The 23,988-nt window shown below is 38.8% G+C and overlaps 1 protein-coding gene across 2 annotated transcripts in view; it reads right to left on the reverse strand.

The window, feature by feature from the left end:
- The window catches only part of LOC128691031 (zwei Ig domain protein zig-8-like), a 348,642-nt gene that overhangs the window by 170,172 nt on the left and 154,482 nt on the right, over nucleotides 1-23,988 (reverse strand). For both annotated transcript variants that reach the window (XM_070089104.1, XM_070089103.1), the window contains one exon: nucleotides 8,103-8,257. In XM_070089104.1, coding sequence (XP_069945205.1) covers nucleotides 8,103-8,257 — 155 coding nt within the window. The remainder of the gene's footprint in view (nucleotides 1-8,102; nucleotides 8,258-23,988) is intronic.

Genomic DNA, 23,988 nt, shown 5'->3' on the forward strand with positions numbered 1-23,988 from the left:
ATATATATCCTTGGTTAGGCCTCATTTAGACTATGCTGCACAGTTCTGGTCACCGTATTACAGAAAGGATATAAATGCTCTGGAAAACTTACAGAGGAGGATGACAAAGTTGATCCCATGTATCAGAAATCTTCCCTATGAGGATAGACTGGGGGCCCTGAATCTGCATTCTTTAGAAAGGCGTAGAATGAGGGGGCGATATGATTGAGGTGTATAAATGGAAAACAAGAATAAACAAAGGGGATGTAAATAGCGTGCTAAAAATATGTAGCCTAGACAGGACTTGCAACAATGGATTTAAATTGGAAAAGTTCCGATTCAGGAAGGATATATGAAAGTACTGGGTTGGTAATAGAGTTGTGGATGAGTGGAACAAACTCCCGAGTACCGTCATAGAAGTTAAGACGTTGTATAATTTTAAAAAAAGGTTAGATTAATGCATGAGTGGGTTTAGGAGAGTGCGAGTTGGACCTGACTAGCTTGTGCTACTAGGTCAGATGCCGTGCTCCTTCCTTAAGTGAATGTGAACTGACCTGACTAGGTTGGGGCATTGGCTTGGGTCGGTGTGGGGACTTGGGCCTGCCTCGCATGGGCCAGTGGGCCTGCTGCAGTGTTCCTTTTTGTATTATATTCTTATGTTCTTATGAGTGGGTGTGGGCGGGTGGGAGCTGGACCTGACTAGCTTGTGGTAGTGGATCTGATGCCGTGCCACTTCCATAAGTGGATGTGACCTGACTAGGTGGGTCACTGGTCTAAGCCGGGGGTTGACATGGACCTGCCTCGCATGGGCTAGTAGGCCTGCTGCAGTGCTCCTTCTTTCTTAAGCTCTTATGTTCTAAGTGCATGAGTGGACGTAGGTGGGTTTAAGTTAGACTTGCCTAGCATGGATCAGTAGGACTACTACAGTGCTCCACCTTCCTTATGTTCTTGTGTTGAAGAATGAGACACTTGTGCAACATCTGGGAATCTTCACTGAGGAAACGTTTCGCCAGCCATTGGCTTCTTCAGTCCAACACGAGTAGGAATTTGAGGTAATCAGTCCCTCAGTCTGGAATCTGTGTTAAATCCCTCAGTCTTGAAGAATATACAGAAAGTACACATAGATTCCAGGTTTAGGGACTGATTACCTCAAACTCCTGCTCTTTTTCTACCGTTCTTTTTTGTATTGGACTGATGAAGCTACATAGTGGCTTCCTCAGTCCAATACAAGTGTCTCATTCTTCTACTTGTCGGATTTCTAAACCATTTATCACATGTTCTTGTGTTTATAGGTATTTAATACCATTATCAGTGATAAAAATCACATAATGTTTCCCAGATATTTTCAACTTCAGTGAAAAAATAAACACAATTATCCCCTTAACAGTGAAAAATTATACACTTTCTTATTTACTCCAAAAAAAAGGCACACTTAAAAACAATAAAAATCCAATTAACTCAAAGACGCTACACTTACATATTTCCGTCCCTTTTTCGTTTTTCCAAACGACTCAGAAATTTTCAACTTCCCCTCCCCCCCAAAAAAAAAGAGAGAGTGTATCACTCTCCAAAGGTTTCCAAAATCCTCCGGTCTCTTGAGTTTTTACCCCCAACTATTTTTTTTTTACACCATGAACAAGGACACAAAGCTCATATCCATGGTAGGGAACGTGACACAGTTTGTTGTGCCTCTGAAAGGTTTTGTTGGCGTTTCATCAAAGCATTTCCCAGCTTTACATATACAAGGGAACGAGCGGGGAGGGGGAGAGCCAGGAGCTGAGGCAGAGTACATGGAAGTACATGAAAGTAAATAAGAAATATGGAAAACTGGAGACCAACTGGTGTATATCGAGGTTTTCTGCTGGGTACGAAATTCATGTCTAGAACGAGAGAGAGAGAGAGAGAGAGAGAAAGAGAGAGAGAGAGAGAGAGAGAGAGAGAGAGAGCTGCATGTTATACACTCGGTCACTACTGTGTCACAAAAGTCGGTAACAATAATACGTATAATTAGATGTACTTCGGTAGCTACGGAATCCAAGACAGGTATCCCTAGTATCTCATTAGTCCAGCCTCTTCTACCTAAATGCTCGCAAAAGGAATAGTGCAGAGTGGTCATAAAATTCTAATACAGCAATATTCTCAATATATATACGTGTGTGTATGTATGTTTGTGCGTATGTAATTTTAATACACAGTTTTTTTTTAATTTAAGAGTTGTTCAAAAGGATCTAAAGCCTTTCGGGTATAGCCTAGAGTACGCAGCACCAGTGTACGACCTAGTTAAGAAGAAGCTAAAATTCCAGCATTTCCGAAGGCTTGCGAGCAGTTTAGTCCCCTAGAAGTAAAGGACAGGAAGAACGAGGAAAAGCTTGAAGAACGAAGGGTCAAAGAAAGCAAGATCACAACTTGCTTAATATTCAGAACACCGAGAGAGTGCAGAGAGGCGGAGACTGACATACAAGAGTGGAGAACCCTGGTACGTAGATTGAGGCTGAACACTCGAATACGTCACAGGAAAAAATACTGAAATATTTCTTCAGTGTGGCAACGAGCTGAATGAAAGGGGTAGCAAAGGCTCGCTTCATACACAGCTTCAAGAAGAGGTATAATAGAGTTCAAGAAGCTACAACTTGAATACACCATTCGAATAAAGGTCCACTCCCCACCACACACACACACACACACACACACACACACACACACACACACACACACATTGGCAGAAATGTGTTTGATTTAAGAGAACAGATCGCCAATACAATCAACCGCAAAAAGGTGATCACAGAGAAGATTATAAAATAACAGCAAAATATCGTGAATTCAAGTTGTAGAAGGAGGGAAGAGGTGTGATCCAGGCATTGCTTGGAAAACAAACAATTGTTAAAATATGAATGCGCATGGAACAACAAACAAGAACTCAGTGTTTTTAGGTGTTTAAAATGACTCAACATATATGATTTGAATTTGAATGAAAACACACTGAAAATCAATGAGAGAAATGCCAAAAAGCAATAAGTCATATTGAGACCTAACAGTAAAATCAGTGTTAGCAGCGATGGAAAGTCCACATACAGAAGACGGTCACACAAACTAACAGAAAGGTGCCAGACAGCAGTGAGAAGAAGACTGGGGCCCCTAAGAAACTTCACCCAGACGCCATTACTGCAGTAGTCAACGAGAGAAGATGCAACATAGATCTGAGGAGAGGGACGCTATACCACTAAAGAGCTTCTCCTAGACGCCACCACTGCGGGAATTATCCTCAAGTAATTATCAGTTCTGTTTACTCCGTCTCAACATTTTCAGGAACAGGTTAGTACACATTTTCGTCCTCTACCATCTCTCTTTCCATCATCTCTTCTCTCCCTCTCGCTCTCGTGAAATATTTTGTGGCTGCCGCGGTAGGTCAAGAAGGTTTTGTGGTTCACATCCTCCAACAATTCGCCTTCCCTGGTCCTCAACAAGAGGTATAATACTCACTCTGAGAGCATTTATAAGTCAATGCAACGAGCATCCTACAGTCACCTCTTTACCCCTGTCGCTGAAGACTGGGAAGGACTGTGTGAACTTTCTCTGAAGATTGGGAAGGACGGGGAAAAGTAACTTTCTCTGAAGGCTGAGATGGACAAGAAAAAAGTTAAGTTCCTCTAATGACTGAGAAAGACAGGACGAAGTAACTTCCTCTGAAGAATGAGTAGGACAGGAAAATGTAACTTCCTCTGAAGAATCAGTATGGCAGGAAAATATAACTTCCTTTGAAGAATGAATCAGATTTGGAAAATGTAACTTCCTCTGAAGACTCAGTTGGATGGGTCGATGACATTTTCACTGATGACTAAGAAAGACAGGGCAATGTAGCATTCTTTTAAAAATTGAGAATTACGTGGCGAACCAGCATCTTTTATCCCTGTAAGACTGTAGTAGAGAGCAGCGCATCTTTCTCCCCAGACTACTACCTTCCTAATAAGATCGTGCATCTTCCATCCAAGCCTGTACATCATCCTCCTAAGATCATGAATGTTCTTCCCAAGACCGTGAATACTAATGCAATGGTAGGGTATATCGACAGTAAATATGACACACACGGACTTTATCCACTGATGAAGTTGCCGGTAGACGAAAAGTCTTCACAATATGATGCCACGACACGCATTGGGTGTGTTGTTTACGTACAAGGCCTTGTATCTTCCTCTGAGGACGGTATAGTAAACGGTGGAGTGTCTGTCTGCTATGACTGTGTGTATTGTTGACAAGGTGTGGTACAGGGCGGAGTACCTCTCCCCTTTACTCAGCCTTGACGGTGTTTATGGACAAGTCAGCTTCCTCTGACAAGCTGCTGGATGAATGTTTACTCTTCGAATATCCGCTGGATTTTGTATCCAATCCCCTTTTCCACCAGGAACCACTCGACTTTTCAGTTCAGTGCAATAGCTGACATCTACAGGAGAGAGAGAGAGAGAGAGAGAGAGAGAGAGAGAGAGAGAGAGAGAGAGAGAGAGAGAGAGAGAGAGAGAGAGAGAGAGAGAGAGAGAGAGCGTCTCTTTATTAGAAAACGTCGTATGGTACTAATGGATGATATACAGCTTCTTAAGGCTGACTCACTAGACATGTTTCTCAACAAAGCAAAAAGACCTTATTTCTTCCTCACTCTCTTCTTCCTCATCTTGTTCTTCCTCACTCTCTTCTTCCTCATCTTGTTCTCCCTCACTCTCTTCTTCCTCACTCTCTTCTTCTTCATCTTGTTCTCCCTCACTCTCTTCTTCCTCACTCTCTTCTTCCTCACTGTCTTCTTCCTCACCCTCTTTTTCATCCTTTCGTCTCCTCACCTCTTCAGCCTTTTCTGTCATCTTTCTCACCCTTTTCTCTTCCACACCCTCTCCTCTCTTCTTCCTCACCTTGTTTACTCTTCTATCTTCTTCCTCACTTTCCACTTCTCTTTCATTCCTCATCGTCCTTTCCTCTGTTCTCTCTCATCCTTCTCTCCTCTCCACTTTTCATTTACTTCTTAAAAGTCCTCGACAAATGAGATGATAGTGAAATAGCTCAGAAAATACTTGCAATAACTGGAAGAATGAACACATGGATGTTCAAATATGTAACCATTAGGAACAACAGTGAACATAATTAAATCAGAGACATCCACGGTGAAATGTTCTCCAGCTCTGGGCATTATACTCGACCCCCCCACTTCTTTTTCGTACCTGACACAGACGAATGTATGAATCACAGTGGGGGTATTCATCTCAATGGTGATACTAAACACACACACGCACACACACACACACACACACACACACACACACACACACACACACACACACACACACACACACACACACACACACACACAGAACTGCAGGAGGCCAAGAGAAGAATACGATGAGAGCAACAGAGCAATGATCAACACACTAGCCGAGGTGGCCAGGAGAGCACACATGGGGGGAGCAAAGTTGCTAGTTATGGGTGATTTCAATCACAAGGAGATTGACTGGGAAAACCTGGAGCCCCATGGGGGTCCCGAAACATGGAGAGCCAAGATGATGGATGTGGTACTGGAGAACCTCATGCATCAACATGTTAGAGACACTACCAGAGAGAGAGGAGAGGATGAACCAGCAAGGTTGGACCTTGTATTCACCATGAGTAGTTCGGACATCGAGGGTATCATGTATGAAAGGCCCCTGGGAGCTAGAGATCATGTGGTTCTGTGCTTCGACTACATAGTTGAGCTCCAAGTGGAGAGAGTAGCAGGAATAGGCTGGGAAAAACCAAACTACAAAAGGGGGAACTACTCAGGCATGAGGAACTTCCTTCAAGACATTCAGTGGGAGAGGGAACTGACAGGAAAACCAGTACAAGAAATGATGGACTATGTAGCAACAAAATGCAAGGAGGCAGAGGAGAGGTTTGTTCCCAAGGGAAACAGAAATAATGGGAAGAACAGAACGAGTCCTTGGTTCACCCAAAGGTGTAGGGAGGCAAAAACTAGGTGTACTAGAGAATGGAAAAGGTACAGAAGACAGAGAACTCAGGAAAATAAAGAAATCAGCCGAAGAGCCAGAAACGAATATGCACAGATAAGAAGGGAGGCTCAGAGACAATATGAAAATGACATAGCATCAAAAGTAAAGACTGACCCGAAGCTGTTGTACAGCCACATCAGGAGGAAAACAACAGTCAAGGACCAGGTAATCAGACTGAGGAGGGGTGATGGGGAATTCACAAGAAATGACCGAGAGGTATGTCAGGAGCTCAACACAAGATTTAAAGAGGTATTTACAGTGGAAACCAGTAGGACTCCAAGAAATCAGAACAGGGGGGCACACCAGCAAGTGCTGGATGAGGTACATATAACCAAGGAGGAGGTGAAGAAGCTGCTATGCGAACTTGACACCTCAAAGGCGGTGGGACCAGACAACATCTCTCCATGGGTCCTTAAAGAGGGAGCAGAGATATTGTGTGAGCCATTAACAAAGATCTTCAACACATCATTTGAAACTGGGCAACTCCCTGAGGTATGGAAAATGGCAAATGTAGTCCCAATTTTTAAAAAGGGAGACAGACATGAGGCACTAAACTACAGACCTGTATCACTAACGTGTATAGTATGCAAGGTCATGGAGAAGATCATCAGGAGGAGAGTGGTGGGGCACCTGGAAAGAAACAAGTGTATAATTGACAACCAGCACGGTTTCAGGGAAGGAAAATCCTGTGTCACAAACCTACTAGAGTTTTATGACAAGGTGACAGAAGTAAGACAAGAGAGAGAGGGATGGATCGACTGCGTATTTTTGGACTGCAAGAAGGCTTTCGACACAGTTCCTCACAAGAGGTTACTGCAAAAGCTAGAGGACCAGGCACACATAACAGGAAAGGCACTGCAATGGATCAGAGAATATCTGACAGGGAGACAACAACGAGTCATGGTACGCGACGAGGTGTCAGAGTGGGCGCCTGTGACAAGCGGGGTTCCACAGGGGTCAGTCCTAGGACCTGTGCTGTTCTTGGTATACGTGAACGACATAACGGAAGGGATAGACTCAGAAGTGTCCTTGTTTGCAGACGATGTGAAGTTAATGAGAAGAATCGAATCGGACGAGGATCAGGCAGGACTACAAAGAGATCTGGACAGGCTACAAGCCTGGTCCAGCAACTGGCTCCTTGAATTTAACCCTGCCAAATACAAAGTCATGAAGATTGGGGAAGGGCAAAGAAGACCGCAGACACAATATAGTTTAGATGGCCAAAGACTGCAAACCTCACTCAAGGAAAAAGATCTGGGGGTGAGTATAACACCGAGCATATCTCCTGAGGCGCACATCAATCAGATAACTGCTGCAGCATACGGGCGCCTGGCAAACCTACGGATAGCGTTCCGATACCTCAGTAAGGATTCGTTTAAGACTCTGTACACCATCTACGTCAGGCCCATACTGGAGTATGCAGCACCAGTTTGGAATCCACACCTAGTCAAGCACGTCAAGAAATTAGAGAAAGTGCAAAGGTTTGCAACCAGACTAGTCCCAGAGCTACGGGGATTGTCCTACGAAGAAAGGTTGAGGGAAATCGGCCTGACGACACTGGAGGCCAGGAGGGTCAGGGGAGACATGATAACGACGTATAAAATACTGCGCGGAATAGACGAGGTGGACAAAGACGGGATGTTCCAGAGATGGGACACAGACACAAGAGGTCACAATTGGAAGTTGAAGACTCAGATGAATCAAAGGGATGTTAGGAAGTATTTCTTCAGTCATAGAGTAGTCAGGCCATGGAATAGCCTAGAAAGTGATGTGGTGGAGGCAGGAACCATACATAGTTTTAAGGCGAGGTATGATAGAGCTCATGGGGCAGGGAGAGAGAGGACCTAGTAGCAATCAGCGAAGAGGCGGGGCCAGGAGCTGTGACTCGACCCCTGCAACCACAAATAGGTGAGTCCAAATAGGTGAGTACACACACACACACACACACACACACACACACACACACACACACACAAGAATTTACTTCATAAATACAATACATAAATTAAAAACAACTAACATGAATTCCATTAATAATCAATAATTTTCACAGTTCTGTAGTTCCTTTAACTTTGAAAAGCAAGAAATAAGGCTACTCACTGATCTTCCCTTTAAGTTGGCAACCCTGCATGGCAGGGTGGCCAACCGTCCCGCGGTGACGGACACATTGGTTGGCAGGCCTGGCAGGAGGTGAGGGCCCCTCCTGGGGGGTCCAGCTCTCTCACTCTCACTCCAGTCAGTCTGCTCCTTCCACCCTGGCGGAGCAAGAGTCATTACCAGTGAGAAAGATTGCTTACAAGTGAGAAACAATGGTTAGAAGAGGGAAACAATGGTTAGAAGGGAGAAACAATGGTTAGAAGGGAGTAATAATGGTTAGAAGGGAGAAATAATGGTTAGAAGGGAGAAATAATGGTTAGAAGGGGAAAAATTGATTGGAAGGAAGAGAGATTGATTAGGAGTTAAAAGGAGAAGTAGGAAGAAATAGTAGCTAGTAGGTAAAGACTGGCTAAGAGCGAGCTATATTGGTTGGAGGGAGAAAGATTGGTTAAAAGTTAGATATATTGGCTAGGAGGAAGATTGGTTAGGAGTGAGCTATACTGGCTAGTAGGTAAGAAGATTAGCTATTTCACAGAGCCGACAAAAATAAATAGGAAATTTACAGCAAGAGAGAAAAAAAAAATTGGTAGCCTCGGCAATACATCTGGACCACTGAGGTGTACCTGGGTGAAGCTCTTCACTCCAGCTCTCCTTGATTCAGATCGTGATCCTCTTACAACCAGCCACACAGCCTCATCCTCTTGACAACAGTCAGCATTTCGAAGATGCTGAAACAGTCAAATGGGTGACTGTTGGCGAGCCATAAATAGTGATTATCTGACAGCATTTTCCAGCGCCCCGGAGGGTTCATCTCGACTCCTCGTGCTTTTCAACTTTTTATGGCCTTTATTTTGCATTTCGCTCGTTGCCATAGTGGTATATTATAAGTGGGTAATTTTAATTGATAGATTATAATATAGCCTAACCTAAATAACGGAAAACAAGAAATTTGCTGGAAACTTTATGTGAGAAAACGTCGTAAGATTTTCGAGTCCGGGTCACATCCACACCATGAAAATTATTGAATGTCGGATTAACACGATGGGCTTCGTGTGTTCAGACTTGCTGTGTCACAATACTCCACATGAAGGGTGTTCAGACTTGCTGTGTCACAATACTCCACATGAAGGGTGTTCAGACTTGCTGTGTCACAATACTCCACATGAAGGGTGTTCAGACTTGCTGTGTCACAATACTCCACATGAAGGGTGTTCAGACTTGCTGTGTCACAATACTCCACATGAAGGGTGTTCAGACTTGCTGTGTCACAATACTCCACATGATGAGTGTTCAGACTTGCTGTGTCACAATACTCCACATGAAGGGTGTTCAGACTTGCTGTGTCACAATACTCCACATGATGAGTGTTCAGACTTGCTGTGTCACAATACTCCACATGAAGGGTGTTCAGACTTGCTGTGTCACAATACTCCACATGATGAGTGTTCAGACTTGCTGTGTCACAATACTCCACATGAAGGGTGTTCAGACTTGCTGTGTCACAATACTCCACATGATGAGTGTTCAGACTTGCTGTGTCACAATACTCCACATGAAGGGTGTTCAGACTTGCTGTGTCACAATACTCCACATGAAGGGTGTTCAGACTTGCTGTGTCACAATACTCCACATGAAGGGTGTTCAGACTTGCTGTGTCACAATACTCCACATGAAGGGTGTTCAGACTTGCTGTGTCACAATACTCCACATGAAGGGTGTTCAGACTTGCTGTGTCACAATACTCCACATGATGAGTGTTCAGACTTGCTGTGTCACAATACTCCACATGAAGGGTGTTCAGACTTGCTGTGTCACAATACTCCACATGAAGGGTGTTCAGACTTGCTGTGTCACAATACTCCACATGAAGGGTGTTCAGACTTGCTGTGTCACAATACTCCACATGATGAGTGTTCAGACTTGCTGTGTCACAATACTCCACATGAAGGGTGTTCAGACTTGCTGTGTCACAATACTCCACATGAAGGGTGTTCAGGCTTACTGTGTCACAATACTCCACATGAAGAGTGTTCAGACTTGCTGTGTCACAATACTCCACATGAAGAGTGTTCAGACTTGCTGTGTCACAATACTCCACATGATGAGTGTTCAGCCTTTTTATGTGACAATACGCCACATGAAGGAAGAACAAAACCTACAAGTTATACAAGTCCTTCATACACGTGTAACACCCTGTATCAAGGAAGATTCCATATATGTAACGTCTTACTTAAGGAAAAAATTATCCTGTGAAACTATCGTAGGGTTACGACCTCCATAACATAGATGTTACTAACCCTATAACCCACACTCTCTGTAACGTTAGCGAGCCTGAGACGTTCTTGGTATACGTTGAAGTCTGGGGCGTACGTCACTCAAATTATTGCTGCAGCAAATGCGCCTCTGGCAAATCTGAGACTAGCTTTTAGACATCTAAGTAAGGAGGCATTCACTACACTGTATACCGAGTAGGTCAGGCCCATATTGGAGTTTGCAGCACCAGTATGGAACCCACACCTGGTCCAGCAAGTCAAGATACTGGTGAAAGTGCAGAGGTTTGCAACGAAACTAGTCCCGGAGCTAAGATTCTATGAAGAGAGGTTTAGGGAACTCAGCCTGATGACGCTGGAGGACAGAAGGTCTAGAGGTGATTTGATAACAACGTACAAAGTACAAAGTGCTGAGAGAAACTGATAGGGGGAATAAGGACAGAGGGTTTGAGAGACTGGCAACAGGAACACAGATGAGTCACACGGATGTTAGGAAGCATTTCTTCAGCTTTAGATTAGTCAGGAAGTGTAACGACCTGTAGAATGAAGTGGTAGATGCAGGATCCATACATATCTTCAAGAAAAGGCACGATAAGGCTCTCGAAGTCAGAAGAGAGTGCGAATAAACGGTTGTAATCAGATGTGATCGATCACATCGACTCCAGGCTGAGGGACTGATTACCAACGACTCCTCATCTTCCACCTGTCTCTGCATTGGACTGAAGAAGCCACTGGGTAGCGAAACTCTTCCAGAATAAAGATACCCAAATATTGCACAAGAGAGAGTAAACAAGAGTTGCAACCAGAGAAGAGGAGGGGGGGTGGCAGGGGCGGAAACTTGAGCTATATGCAACCGTATATAGCCGAGTACACTATCTGACACACCGCATAATTCACTTTGCCTCGCCATTCCTTTTCCAACCAGCGGCTTAAATTATGCTCATTAAGGAATTAAGTCAGCTCGTGTAAACTCTTCAAGGTGACACCCAACCGATTCTCCTCCCTACCTCATCTCTCCGCAACATCCTCTTAAGGATTAGCAAAGAGTGGCGTCTTAGCGACTAACATGTAGGATCCCCTGATCATTCGAGAGAGGCACACGGGAGAATCTAAGAATAATTTCTTGATCGCAGGGTAGCAAAATACTTCAAGAAATAAATTCTAAAACATCGAAGTGGGAAATTTTAGTCCATAAGAGAGCGAGAGTCTCGTTGATACCGTGTAACGTTAGAGGAACCTCTCACAGAGAGTGTGACGAAGTCGCACGGATATCTGAAGCGTCTGAGATATATGAAGCATCATTTGAGCTTTTAAGGAAGTTTCACGTAGGTAAGAAACCTCACTGACGAAAGAAGCCTCACAGACGTAAGAAGAAACCACTCTGAGGCGTATGACGTAGCCTAACTGAGATGTATGAGAAGCCTCAGAGAAACTTACGAAGTTTTCTGAGTTATGAAAAAATCTGATACGTAAAAAAAGAAGCCTAATCGAGACGCAAGAAGAAGCCTCACCACAACTTAAAAGAAACCTCTAAAAGACGTATAGAGAATCCTCAACAAGACGTATGGCGAAGCCTCTACAAGACGCATGGAGAAGCCTCGCAAAAACGTACGAGGCAGCATCATCAAGATGTGAGAGGAGGTCAAAGACGCCTTACATTTCCTTCCTGGATTTCTTCTCTCGCCGATACGAACCATTAATCACTCTCTTCCTGGAGATTAAAGTCCCATATTCTCCTTCGCAGTTCTCTGGCATCTTGACGTATTGAGTAACCTTTCAAAAAAAAAAAAAATAATATTCCACCAAGTTCCACATATACAGCATTTTGGGTTTTCGCGGCTAAATATACCGGTCGAAAATCGTGAATTTCAAATGTTTTTTATTGTTTTATGAAGAAATTGTTTGTAACATCTAGAGGTAAAAGTATCAATGTTTTCAACATAAGTTTATTCACATTAACAGTCTAATGTTTCTCGGTTATGATAGACTAAACATATTTAAGATCTTGAATTTGTATGTGAAATGATGATTATTATAATTATTATAATCATGGGGGAAGGGCTAAAACGGTAGGAGTCATGGGGCGCCTGGGTAATGGGGAGGTAATCAAATTTGATTCTGGGCAGCTCCACTTCCACGAATCTAAATCCCTTCGCTGCAAATTACTTGCACTTTGATGACATTTCTTGAGAATGGGATTAAAAATTCGGCAAAGCACTTAGAATTTTCTTAATTACTTTTTAAGAGAATTAAATTCCATTCTTGCTCTTTATGCACGCATACATTACTTTTTTGTTTTTACCTGATAATGACTTTTATTATATTAAAATTATATTCAGTGGGAAGCGGTAATTCAGTAGGGGCTATACAACACCTGAAGAGCGGGCAGTGATCGTGTTTCTTTCCATGTAAGAAAGAGTAATTCTAGTTCACAAATAACCCGCACACAAGAGAAAGAAACTAATGACTACGTTTCGGTCCGTCTTCCTCCATTAACTATTCGGACCGAAACGCTGTCAAAATTTTTTATTCCCTGTGGGCGGGTTGTGTGTGTGTGTATTGTTCCAGTCATACCTTTGTATTCTCTCGCTCCAGATCGTTAAATCACCACCAGAAGGCACCGAGCAACAATGAAACAAAAATAACTTAGACGACAGATAATATTAGAAGAGAAAGCCATCAGTGTTTACATTTAGTGTAGAAGATATAATCGTTGAGTAATTTCGTTCTCTCAAATAACTCTTTTGAGAGCAACAAGAGCCTTGGCTCCCACTCAACGGTTTCACGGCGCCGGCATCTTGGCTACGCTACCGACAGGACTTGAAATTGAGAGATAAAGATTCAGACAATTTCACATCACTGCATATACAAAATATACAACAAATAAAAAGCCCACAAAATTTCCTTTTTTAAAGACACTTGAGCAAACACTAAAACATATTTATTGGAAAACGTTTCGGTCCTGGGACCTGATCAAGGTCTCAGGACCGAAAAGCCGTCTAGTGTTTGCTCACATGTCTTTCTAAGCCATATATATGCAAAACAACCACTGTGAAAGAATAGAGAAATTCCAAGCGCTTTCGTGACTGCTCACATTATCAGTCACATTTCGTGACTGCTCACACTATCAGATCCCACAACGGTTAAACACCTGACGCGCGCTGGCCCAACTGGACAGGTCCTTTGCACAACTCTCCAACAAACTATTCTACCCAAGAAAATTTAAAAATTATTATTTGTCCAGCGTATTATTAAATTCTTCCCAAATTCTATTAATTATAAATGAATCTAATTTATATAAACCAAAGGAAATATTCATATTATTGTCAAAACCGCTTTTTATGAAACAAGATTCAATTATATTCCTGTCGACCATGGACTTGCTTGATACTACTTCCTCAACTTTTTGAAAATCAATTGGATGGTTAAAATCTCTTACATGAATAAATAGAGCATTGGAATCTTCTCCAGTTCTAATGCTATATTTATGTTGTTTTAATCTTAGTTCGAGTTTTTACCAGTTTGACCGTAATAAACTTTATCGCAAATTTTAAAAGGAATCTTATAGACACATCCATCAGCATTTTGGGGGGAATTCTTTATCAAAAGTTTTTTTACTGTATCAAGATTTTTGAATACAACTTTAATATTAAAAGTCTTAAGAAGAGAAAGCATATCAACCAAGTTTTCATGGTAAGGGAGAACCAACATATTTTTAGTTGAATAAGGCAGGTTGTCCCTTTTTGGATTGTAAAAAGTATTTCTAGCAACTTTAAAAGATTTATCAATTACATTTCTTGGGTATTTTAAATCATTACCTATTTCATAAATTTTGGATATTTCCTCATCTATGAACTCAGGACTACAAGTTCGTAAAGCTCTCAAAAACATTGATGAGAAAACAGACAGTTTGACTCTATCTTGATGCGAGGAATAATAGTGGACATAGGAACAGTTATTTGTAGGTTTTCTGTAAATTTTAAATTTGAATTCATTATTACCCTTAATAATTAAAACATCTAAAAAAGGCAATGAGTTATTTTCTTCAAACTCAACAGTAAAGTTCATAGAATTGGCTAAGTTATTTAATTTTCCAAGGAAATGGTGTATATCTACATTTTTGGGCATTAGACACAAAATATCATCAACATATCTGAACCATTGAGCTCTATTAGGGAGGAATGTGTTAAGCAACCTTGTTTTAAAAAATTCCATGTATAGGTTACTAAGAACAGGTGAAAGAGGATTTCCCATTGCCATACCAAACTTCTGAGTGTAAAACTTATCATTAAATACAAATTTTGCATCAACAATGCAAAGTTTAGTAAGTTTAATGATAGTAGGAACTGGCAATGGTAAATCATAGTTAACGAGTTCTTCAGATAAGAAACTTAATAAATCATCAACAGGAACTTTCGTAAACAAGGAAGTAACATCAAAACTAACCATGTTAAAATCATTTAAGTCAGTCAATGAGCTTAATTTATCAACCAAGTCTATGTTGTTTTTAACATTAAAGTTAGAAATTTTGCCAACAATAGGGCTCAAAATATCAACAAGCCATTTGGATAATTTATATGAAACTGACCCTATGGAGCTAATAATTGGTCTGACTGGATTCCCTGGTTTGTGTGTTTTTATTAGTCAATACATGTAAGGTAAAGATGGATTAGTGGAAGTAAATTGTTTGACTAATTCATCTTTGCCTTTCAGTAGAAGTTTTATTGTTTTATTGAAATTGCTGTTAACGGTTTCTAGGGGATTTTTCCTAAGTTTAGAATAGGTTTCAGTATCATCTAAGAGATTATAAATTTTTTCTTGGTAATCATTTTCTTTCATAATTACTATTGCATTTATTTTGTCTGCTTTAGTAAGGCGCAAATTTTTATTGTTATTAAATGTATCATAAGACTTAAAGAATCTTTGAGGGCAATTGGGAATGTTTGGTTTTAACATAGAGCTATATACCATTCCTTTACTAATATTAATTTCATCAGAGGATAAATCAGAAAATTTCTCAAAGTTACAAAAGGCTTTTGCAATTTCAACATTATTAAGTTTTATTGAAGTTGGAAAACTTAGGCCAAAACCTAGAGCAGCAGTTGTATGTTTGTCTAAAATTTCATCTGATAAGTTAATTACAAAATTGTTACTAGCATGCTTTGTCCAATCACTATTTTCAATTAAAATGTCTAATTTTCTTTGTAGTTTGCTCTTGAGCTCATTACAAATTCTTCTGAGTTTATTATAGCAATGATCCAACATACTGTGTTTCCATTCTGATGGAATGGCCTGATTAAAAGAGTATTTTTTGTTTCTCAATATTTTGAATGCTTCCTTCTCCTGTATTTTAGTTATTTCAATGTTTCTGAAGAATAATTCTCATAAAATCATCAAAAGGACGATCTCTCATGTCAAGGAGTCTATTGGGTAAAAGAGACTTGGGCAGAACTTGTTCATTTAAACAATTTTTTAAAAAAATAAGTTGAATTTTTAACTTGTGGGACTTGATCAGTGCAAAAGAAAACTGTGAAACAAAAGATATATGATTAGGAAAGCTTATCGAGAACATTCTGAAGAGTCGTGTGGTATCCATTAATGCAATAAGATCACAGTAAACAGGTGATTTCAGAATATGCAAAACAACCACTCTGAAAGAATAGAGAAATTCCAAGCGCTTTCGTGACTACTCACATTAACAAGGAACTATGAAAGTAAAGCATCCAAGGAAGCTATATAAGGGGTCTGGCCAACACCTCACTATCAGATCCCACAACCTGACGCGCGCCGGCCCAACTGGACAGGTCCTTTGCACAACTCACCAACAAACTATTCTACCCAAGAAAATTTAAAAATTATTATTTGTCCAGTGTATTACTAAATTCTTCCCAAATTCTATTAATTATAAATGGATCTAATTTATATAAACCCAAGGAAATATTCATATTATTGTCAAAACTGCTTTTTATGAAACAAGATTCAATTATATTCCTGTCGACCATGGACTTGCTTGATACTACTTTCTCAACTTTTTGAAAATCAATTGGATGGTTAAAATCTCTTACATGAATAAATAGAGCATTGGAATCTTGTCCAGTTCTAATGCTATATTTATGTTGTTTTAATCTTAGTTCGAGATTTTTACCAGTTTGACCATAATAAACTTTATCGCAAATTTTACAAGGAATCTTATAGACACATCCATCAGCATTTTGGGGGGAATTCTTTATCAAAAGTTTTTATTACTGTATCAAGATTTTTGAATACAACTTTAATATTAAAAGTCTTAAGAAGAGAAGGCATATCAACCAAGTTTTCATGGTAAGGGAGAGCCAACATATTTTTAGTTGAATAAGGCAGGTTGTCCCTTTTTGGGTTGTAAAAAGTATTTCTAGCAACTTTAAAAGATTTATCAATTACATTTCTTGGGTATTTTAAATCATTACCTATTTCATAAATTTTGGATATTTCCTCATCTATGAACTCAGGACTACAAATTCGTAAAGATTTCAAAAACATTGATGAGAAAACAGACAGTTTGACTCTATCTTGATGCTAGGAATAATAGTGGACATAGGAACAGTTATTTGTAGGTTTTCTGTAAATTTTAAATTTGAATTCATTATTACCCTTAATAATTAAAACATCTAGTTGAGTTTGAAGAAAATAACTCATTGCCTTTTGTATATGTTTTAATTATTAAGGGTAATAGTGAATTCAAATTTAAAATTTACAGAAAACCTACAAATAACTGTTCCTATGTCCACTATTATTCCTCGCATCAAGATAGAGTCAAACTGTCTGTTTTCTCATCAATGTCTTTGAGAGCTTTACGAATTTGTAGTTCTGAGTTCATAGATGAGGAAATATCCAAAATTTTATGAAATAGGTAATGATTTAAAATACCAAAGAAATGTAATTGATAAATCTTTTAAAGTTGCTAGAATTCCCCCCAAAATGCTGATGGATGTGTCTATAAGATTCTTTTTAAAATTTGCGATAAAGTTTATTACGGTCAAACTGGTAAAAATCTCTAACTAAGATTAAAACAACATAAATATAGCATTAGAACTGGACAAGATTCCAATGCTCTATTTATTCATGTAAGAGATTTTAACCATCCAATTGATTTTCAAAAAGTTGAGAAAGTAGTATCAAGCAAGTCCATGGTCGACAGGAATATAATTGAATCTTGTTTCATAAAAAGCAGTTTTGACAATAATATGAATATTTCCTTGGGTTTATATAAATTAGATCCATTTATAATTAATAGAATTTGGGAAGAATTTAATAATACACTGGACAAATAATAATTTTTAAATTTTCTTGGGTAGAATAGTTTGTTGGTGAGTTGTGCAAAGGACCTGTCCAGTTGGGCCGGCGCGCGTCAGGTGTTTAACCGTCGTGGGATCTGATAGTGAGGTGTTGGCCAGACCCCTTATATAGCTTCCTTGGATGCTTTACTTTCATAGTTCCTTGATAATGTGAGTAGTCACGAAAGCGCTTGGAATTTCTCTATTCTTTCAGAGTGGTTGTTTTGCATATTTTGAAATCACCTGTTTACTGTGATCTTATTGCATTAATGGATACCACACGACTCTTCAGAATGTTCTCGATAAGCTTTCCTAATCATATATCTTTTGTTTCACAGTTTTCTTCTGCGCTGATCAAGTCCCACAAGTTAAAAATTCGACTTAATTTTTTAAAAAAATTGTTTAAATGAACAAGTTCTGCCCAAGTCTCTTTTACCCAATAGACTCCTTGACATGAGAAATCGTCCTTTTGATGATTTTATGAGAATTATTCTACAGAAACATATTGAAATAACTAAAATACAGGAGAAGGAAGCATTCAAAATATTGAGAAACAAAAAATACTCTTTTAATCAGGCCATTCCATCAGAATGGAAACACAGTATGTTGGATCATTGCTATAATAAACTCAGAAGAATTTGTAATGAACTCAAGAGCAAACTACAAAGAAAATTAGACATTTTAATTGAAAATAGTGATTGGACAAAGCATGCTAGTAACAATTTTGTAATTAACTTACCAGATGAAATTTTAGACAAACATACAACTGCTGCTCTAGGTTTTGGCCTAAGTTTTCCAACTTCAAAAAAAACTTAATAATGTTGAAATTGCAAAAGCCTTTTGTAACTTTGAGAAATTTTCTGATTTATCCTCTGATGAAATTAATATTAGTAAAGGAATGGTATATAGCTCTATGTTAAAACCAAACATTCCCAATTGCCCTCAGAGATTCTTTAAGTCTTATGATGCACTTAATAACAATAAAAATTTGCGCCTTACTAAAGCAGACAAAATAAATGCAATAGTAATTACGAAAGAAAATGATTACCAAGAAAAAATTAATAATCTCTTAGATGATACTGAAACCTATTCTAAACTTGGGAAAAATCCCCTAGAAACCGTTAACAGCAATTTCAATAAAACAATAAAACTTCTACTGAAAGGCAAAGATGAATTAGTCAAACAATTTACTTCCACTAATCCATCTTTACCTTACATGTATGGACTAATAAAAACACACAAACCAGGGAATCCAGTCAGATCAATTATTAGCTCCATAGAGTCAGTTTCATATAAATTATCCAAATGGCTTGTTGATATTTTGAGCCCTATTGTTGGCAAAATTTCTAACTTTAATGTTAAAAACAACATAGACTTGGTTGATAAATTAAGCTCCTTGACTGACTTAAATGATTTTAACATGGTTAGTTTTGATGTTACTTCCTTGTTTACGAAAGTTCCTGTTGATGATTTATTAAGTTTCTTATCTGAAGAACTCGTTAACTATGATTTACCATTGCCAGTTCCTACTATCATTAAACTTATTAAACTTTGCATTGTTGATGCAAAATTTGTATTTAATGATAAGTTTTACACTCAGAAGTTTGGTATGGCAATGGGAAATCCTCTTTCACCTGTTCTTAGTAACCTATACATGGATTTTTTTGAAACAAGGTTGCTTAACACAATCCTGCCTAATAGAGCTAAATGGTTCAGATATGTTGATGATATTTTGTGTCTTATGCCCAAAAATGTAGACATATACCATTTCCTTGGAAAATTAAATAACTTAGCCAATTCTATGAACTTTACTGTTGAGTTTGAAGAAAATAACTCATTGCCTTTTCTAGATGTTTTAATTATTAAGGGTAATAATGAATTCAAATTTAAAATTTACAGAAAACCTAAAAATAACTGTTCCTATGTCCACTATTATTCCTCGCATCAAGATAGAGTCAAACTGTCTGTTTTCTCATCAATGTTTTTGAGAGCTTTACGAATTTGTAGTCCTGAGTTCATAGATGAGGAAATATCCAAAATTTATGAAATAGGTAATGATTTAAAATACCCAAGAAATGTAATTGATAAATCTTTTAAAGTTGCTAGAAATACTTTTTACAATCCAAAGAGGGACAACCTGCCTTATTCAACTAAAAATATGTTGGTTCTCCCTTACCATGAAAACTTGGTTGATATGCTTTCTCTTCTTAAGACTTTTAATATTAAAGTTGTATTCAAAAATCTTGATACAGTAAAAAAACTTTTGATAAAGAATTCCCCCCAAAATGCTGATGGATGTGTCTATAAGATTCCTTGTAAAATTTGCGATAAAGTTTATTACGGTCAAACTGGTAAAAATCTCGAACTAAGATTAAAACAACATAAATATAGCATTAGAACTGGACAAGATTCCAATGCTCTATTTATTCATGTAAGAGATTTTAACCATCCAATTGATTTTCAAAAAGTTGAGAAAGTAGTATCAAGCAAGTCCATGGTCGACAGGAATATAATTGAATCTTGTTTCATAAAAAGCAGTTTTGACAATAATATGAATATTTCCTTTGGTTTATATAAATTAGATCCATTTACAATTAATAGAATTTGGGAAGAATTTAATAATACGCTGAACAAATAATAATTTTTAAATTTTCTTGGGTAGAATAGTTTATTGGTGAGTTGTGCAAAGGACCTGTCCAGTTGGGCCGGCGCGCGTCAGGTGTTTAACCGTTGTGGGATCTGATAGTGAGGTGTTGGCCAGACCCCTTATATAGCTTCCTTGGATGCTTTACTTTCATAGTTCCTTGATAATGTGAGTAGTCACGAAAGCGCTTGGAATTTCTCTATTCTTTCAGAGTGGTTGTTTTGTATATATATATATATATATATATATATATATATATATATATATATATATATATATATATATATATATATATATATATATATTTACATACATATGTAAATTGTAATTGCCCAGCTGAAAAAAATGGTGAGTGGAAATAATACATAAACTTACAATTCAGGCATTACATTATAATACAATACGCTATAATACAATTTGCTATAATACAACACACTATAGTACAATACGCTATAATACATTATAATACAATATAATACAATATAATACATTATAATACAATACACTACAATACAATACACTATAATACAATGCTCTACAATATAATACACTATAATATAATACACTATAACACAATATATTATAATGCAATACACTATAATATAATTTTGAAATAATACAAAATACTATAATACAATACACTAAAATACATTATAATACAGTACACTATTATATAATACACTACAATACACTATAATATAATACACTACAATACATTATAATACAATACACTATGATACAATATACTATAATACAATACATTATAATACAATACACTATAATACAATGCACTGTAATACAATACAATACAATATAGGTAATCTGGAGATTATTTCAGCAGTCATTGATTCTGGAAGTGAAGTACAGTGATAATTATGCATAAATAATTTAGAAAAAAAAACAACAGGTTGATAAATAAGACACTTGTGCAACACTTGAGTATATTGTGGAAACGTTTCGCCAGCCAGTGGCTTCCTCAGTCCTAATGTAGAGACACGGTGGACGATGAGGTGTGTGAGGTAATCAGTTCCTGGATGCACTATTATCTAGACTGATGGACTTAACACGTCGACTCCAGCCTGAGGGACTGATTATGCCTCTTACTCCTCATCTTCCACCGTTTCTTTGCATTAGGACTGAGGAAGCCACTGGCTGGCAAAATGTTTCCAGAATGGATACCCAAGTTTTGCACAAGTGTGTTATTTACCACAGTGATTATTCTACGAAATATATTCCCGGTACCATAGCTATATTTCAAATTCTCACATCGCATAATAACTTTTACTGAGGCAACGTTTCGCTCTCTGTAGAGCTTCATCCAGTAATGATAAAGTTGTATGAGAGAGAAAAGTTTAAACAGAATCTTGTTTCCCCGTGTTCAATATTTTTTTTTCACGCAAGTTTTGCTGTTGTCTGACAGGTATCACAAAAAAAATACTGGCACCCTAACTGGAGAGCTTGTCACCGCACCTCCAGTTTGGCACTGCAGTGCCACCCACCAAGCTGGCACTGCAGCTCTCTAAACACGACTTTCAGAGGCGTGGGTTTCTGTTCGCTCCAGGTGGTGGGAAGAGTATAAATTTGTAACATCTGTTGCGTAAATCGCACAGCAATTAACCCCGTTGGTGGCATTCATTAAGCTCCGAAAGTGATCAATTGGCAAGACATGATGTTCGAAGTTCTCAACTTACGAAGAGGTCTCCCATGAAAGAATGAGCGTTCGAAGTGCTAGTCTTACGAACAGCTTCACGAAAAAGGTCGTGTGTTCGAAGTTCTCATCTTACGAAGAGGTCTCCCATGAAAGAATGAGCGTTCGAAGTGCTAGTCTTACGAACAGCTTCACGAAAAAGGCCATGTGTTCGAAGTTCTCATCTTACGAAGAGGTCTCCATGAAAGAACATGTGTTCGATGTGCTCGTCTCACGAGGTCTTCATGAAAGAGCAGTGTTCAACGTGCTAGCTTTACGAAGAGTGTCCTTTGAAAAAAACAGGTGTTTGAAGTGCTACTCTTACGAGAAGCTTCCCATAAAATAACGGGTGTTCAAAATGCTAGTCTTACTAGCAGCTTCATAAAAAACAACAGGTGTTCGAAGTGCCAATCTTACTAGGAGCTTCTCATGAAGGAACAGGTGTTCAATGTGCTAGTCTTACTAGGAGAACAAGTGTTCGAAATGCTCGTCTGACAAGAACAGGTGTTCAAAGTGCTCGTCTTACAAGAACAGATGTTCAAAGTACTTGTCTTACGAGGAGCTTCTCATGAAGGAACAGGTGTTCAATGTGCTAGTCTTACTAGGATAACAAGTATTCGAAATGCTCGTCTGACAAGAACAGGTGTTCAAAGTGCTCGTCTTACAAGAACAGATGTTCAAAGTGCTCGTCTTACGAGGAGCTTCTCATAAAAGGACAGGTGTTGGAAGTGCTCAACTTTTAAGAAGATTCCCACTAAAGAACAGGTGTTCGGAGCTCACCAAAAACCTGCACTGAGAAACAAAATGTGACCTCACGATGGTCCATGAACGGGCGAAACGTTGTCATAAGGTTCGTCTCCTGAATGCGGGGCTTCCAATGAATTGTTTCAGCCACGGTAAAGTGACTCATTTATTCTTTAGGGGTTTGGAGTTTTTCTATCATCAGAGACAACAGCAAAAAATTGCTGGTAGTCCCTGAATTCTGCAGTGTATGAATAGGGACTGAGTAATAGGACTTACAGGTCAATTTAAGAGAAAACGTTTAATAGCAGCCTATACAGGTGTTCCCTAGCTCGATTGCTAGCGTACTCAGCTCACACTTTGAGGTCCGAGGCTCGATCCCCGGTACGGGTGGAAACATTAGGGCGTGTTTAATTAAGACACCAGTTGTCCATGTTCACCTATCAGCAAAATAGGTACCTGGGTGTTAGTCGACTGGTGTGGATCGCATCATGGGGATAAAATTAACCTAATTTGCCCAGAATGCTCTGTATAACAAGGGGCTTTCTATATAGTAATATGTCTTTGATGTCAGCTAAGCCAGTATACCTTGTACATGTATTTGTAGAAATAAAGATTACTATTATTATTATTATTATTATTATTATTATTATTATTATTATTATTATTATTATTATTATTATTAATATGACTTCGATCTCATTGAGGGAGGTCTATAGCTCTCTTAGGAAGGGAGGTAAGGAGGAGAAGACAGAGGAGAGAAGAAACAGAAAAAGAACAATTAAAGAAAGAAAAAAAGGAGACAGAAAGAACAGAGAAAGATAAGGCAGGAAAACTTTGAGGACATAGTGAGATTGAATTAAGAGACAGTGAGGACAGAGGAAGAGAAGGTAAGAGACAGTCAGGATAGAATAAGAGAAAGTAAGAGAGAGATGGCCAGGACAGATAAAGGGAGGTTAAAAGAGAAATATTCAGGACAGACGAAGAGAGGGTGTGTGTGTGAGAGAGGGAGTCAGGGAAGAGGAAGAGAGGGTAAGAAACAGTAAGACAGAGGAAGAGAGGGTAAGAGATAGTAAGACAGAGGAAGACGGTAAGACATATTCAAGACAGAGGAAGAGAGGGCAAGAGATAGTCAGGACAGAGGAAGAGAAGGTAAGAGATAGTCAAGACAAAGGAAGAGAGGGTAAGAGACAGACAGTGAGGACAGAGGTGAAGGGAGAGATAAGAGAGAAAT

The sequence above is a fragment of the Cherax quadricarinatus genome, chromosome 27, assembly GCF_038502225.1.
Source record: "Cherax quadricarinatus isolate ZL_2023a chromosome 27, ASM3850222v1, whole genome shotgun sequence".
In the NCBI taxonomy this organism is placed as follows: domain Eukaryota; kingdom Metazoa; phylum Arthropoda; class Malacostraca; order Decapoda; family Parastacidae; genus Cherax; species Cherax quadricarinatus.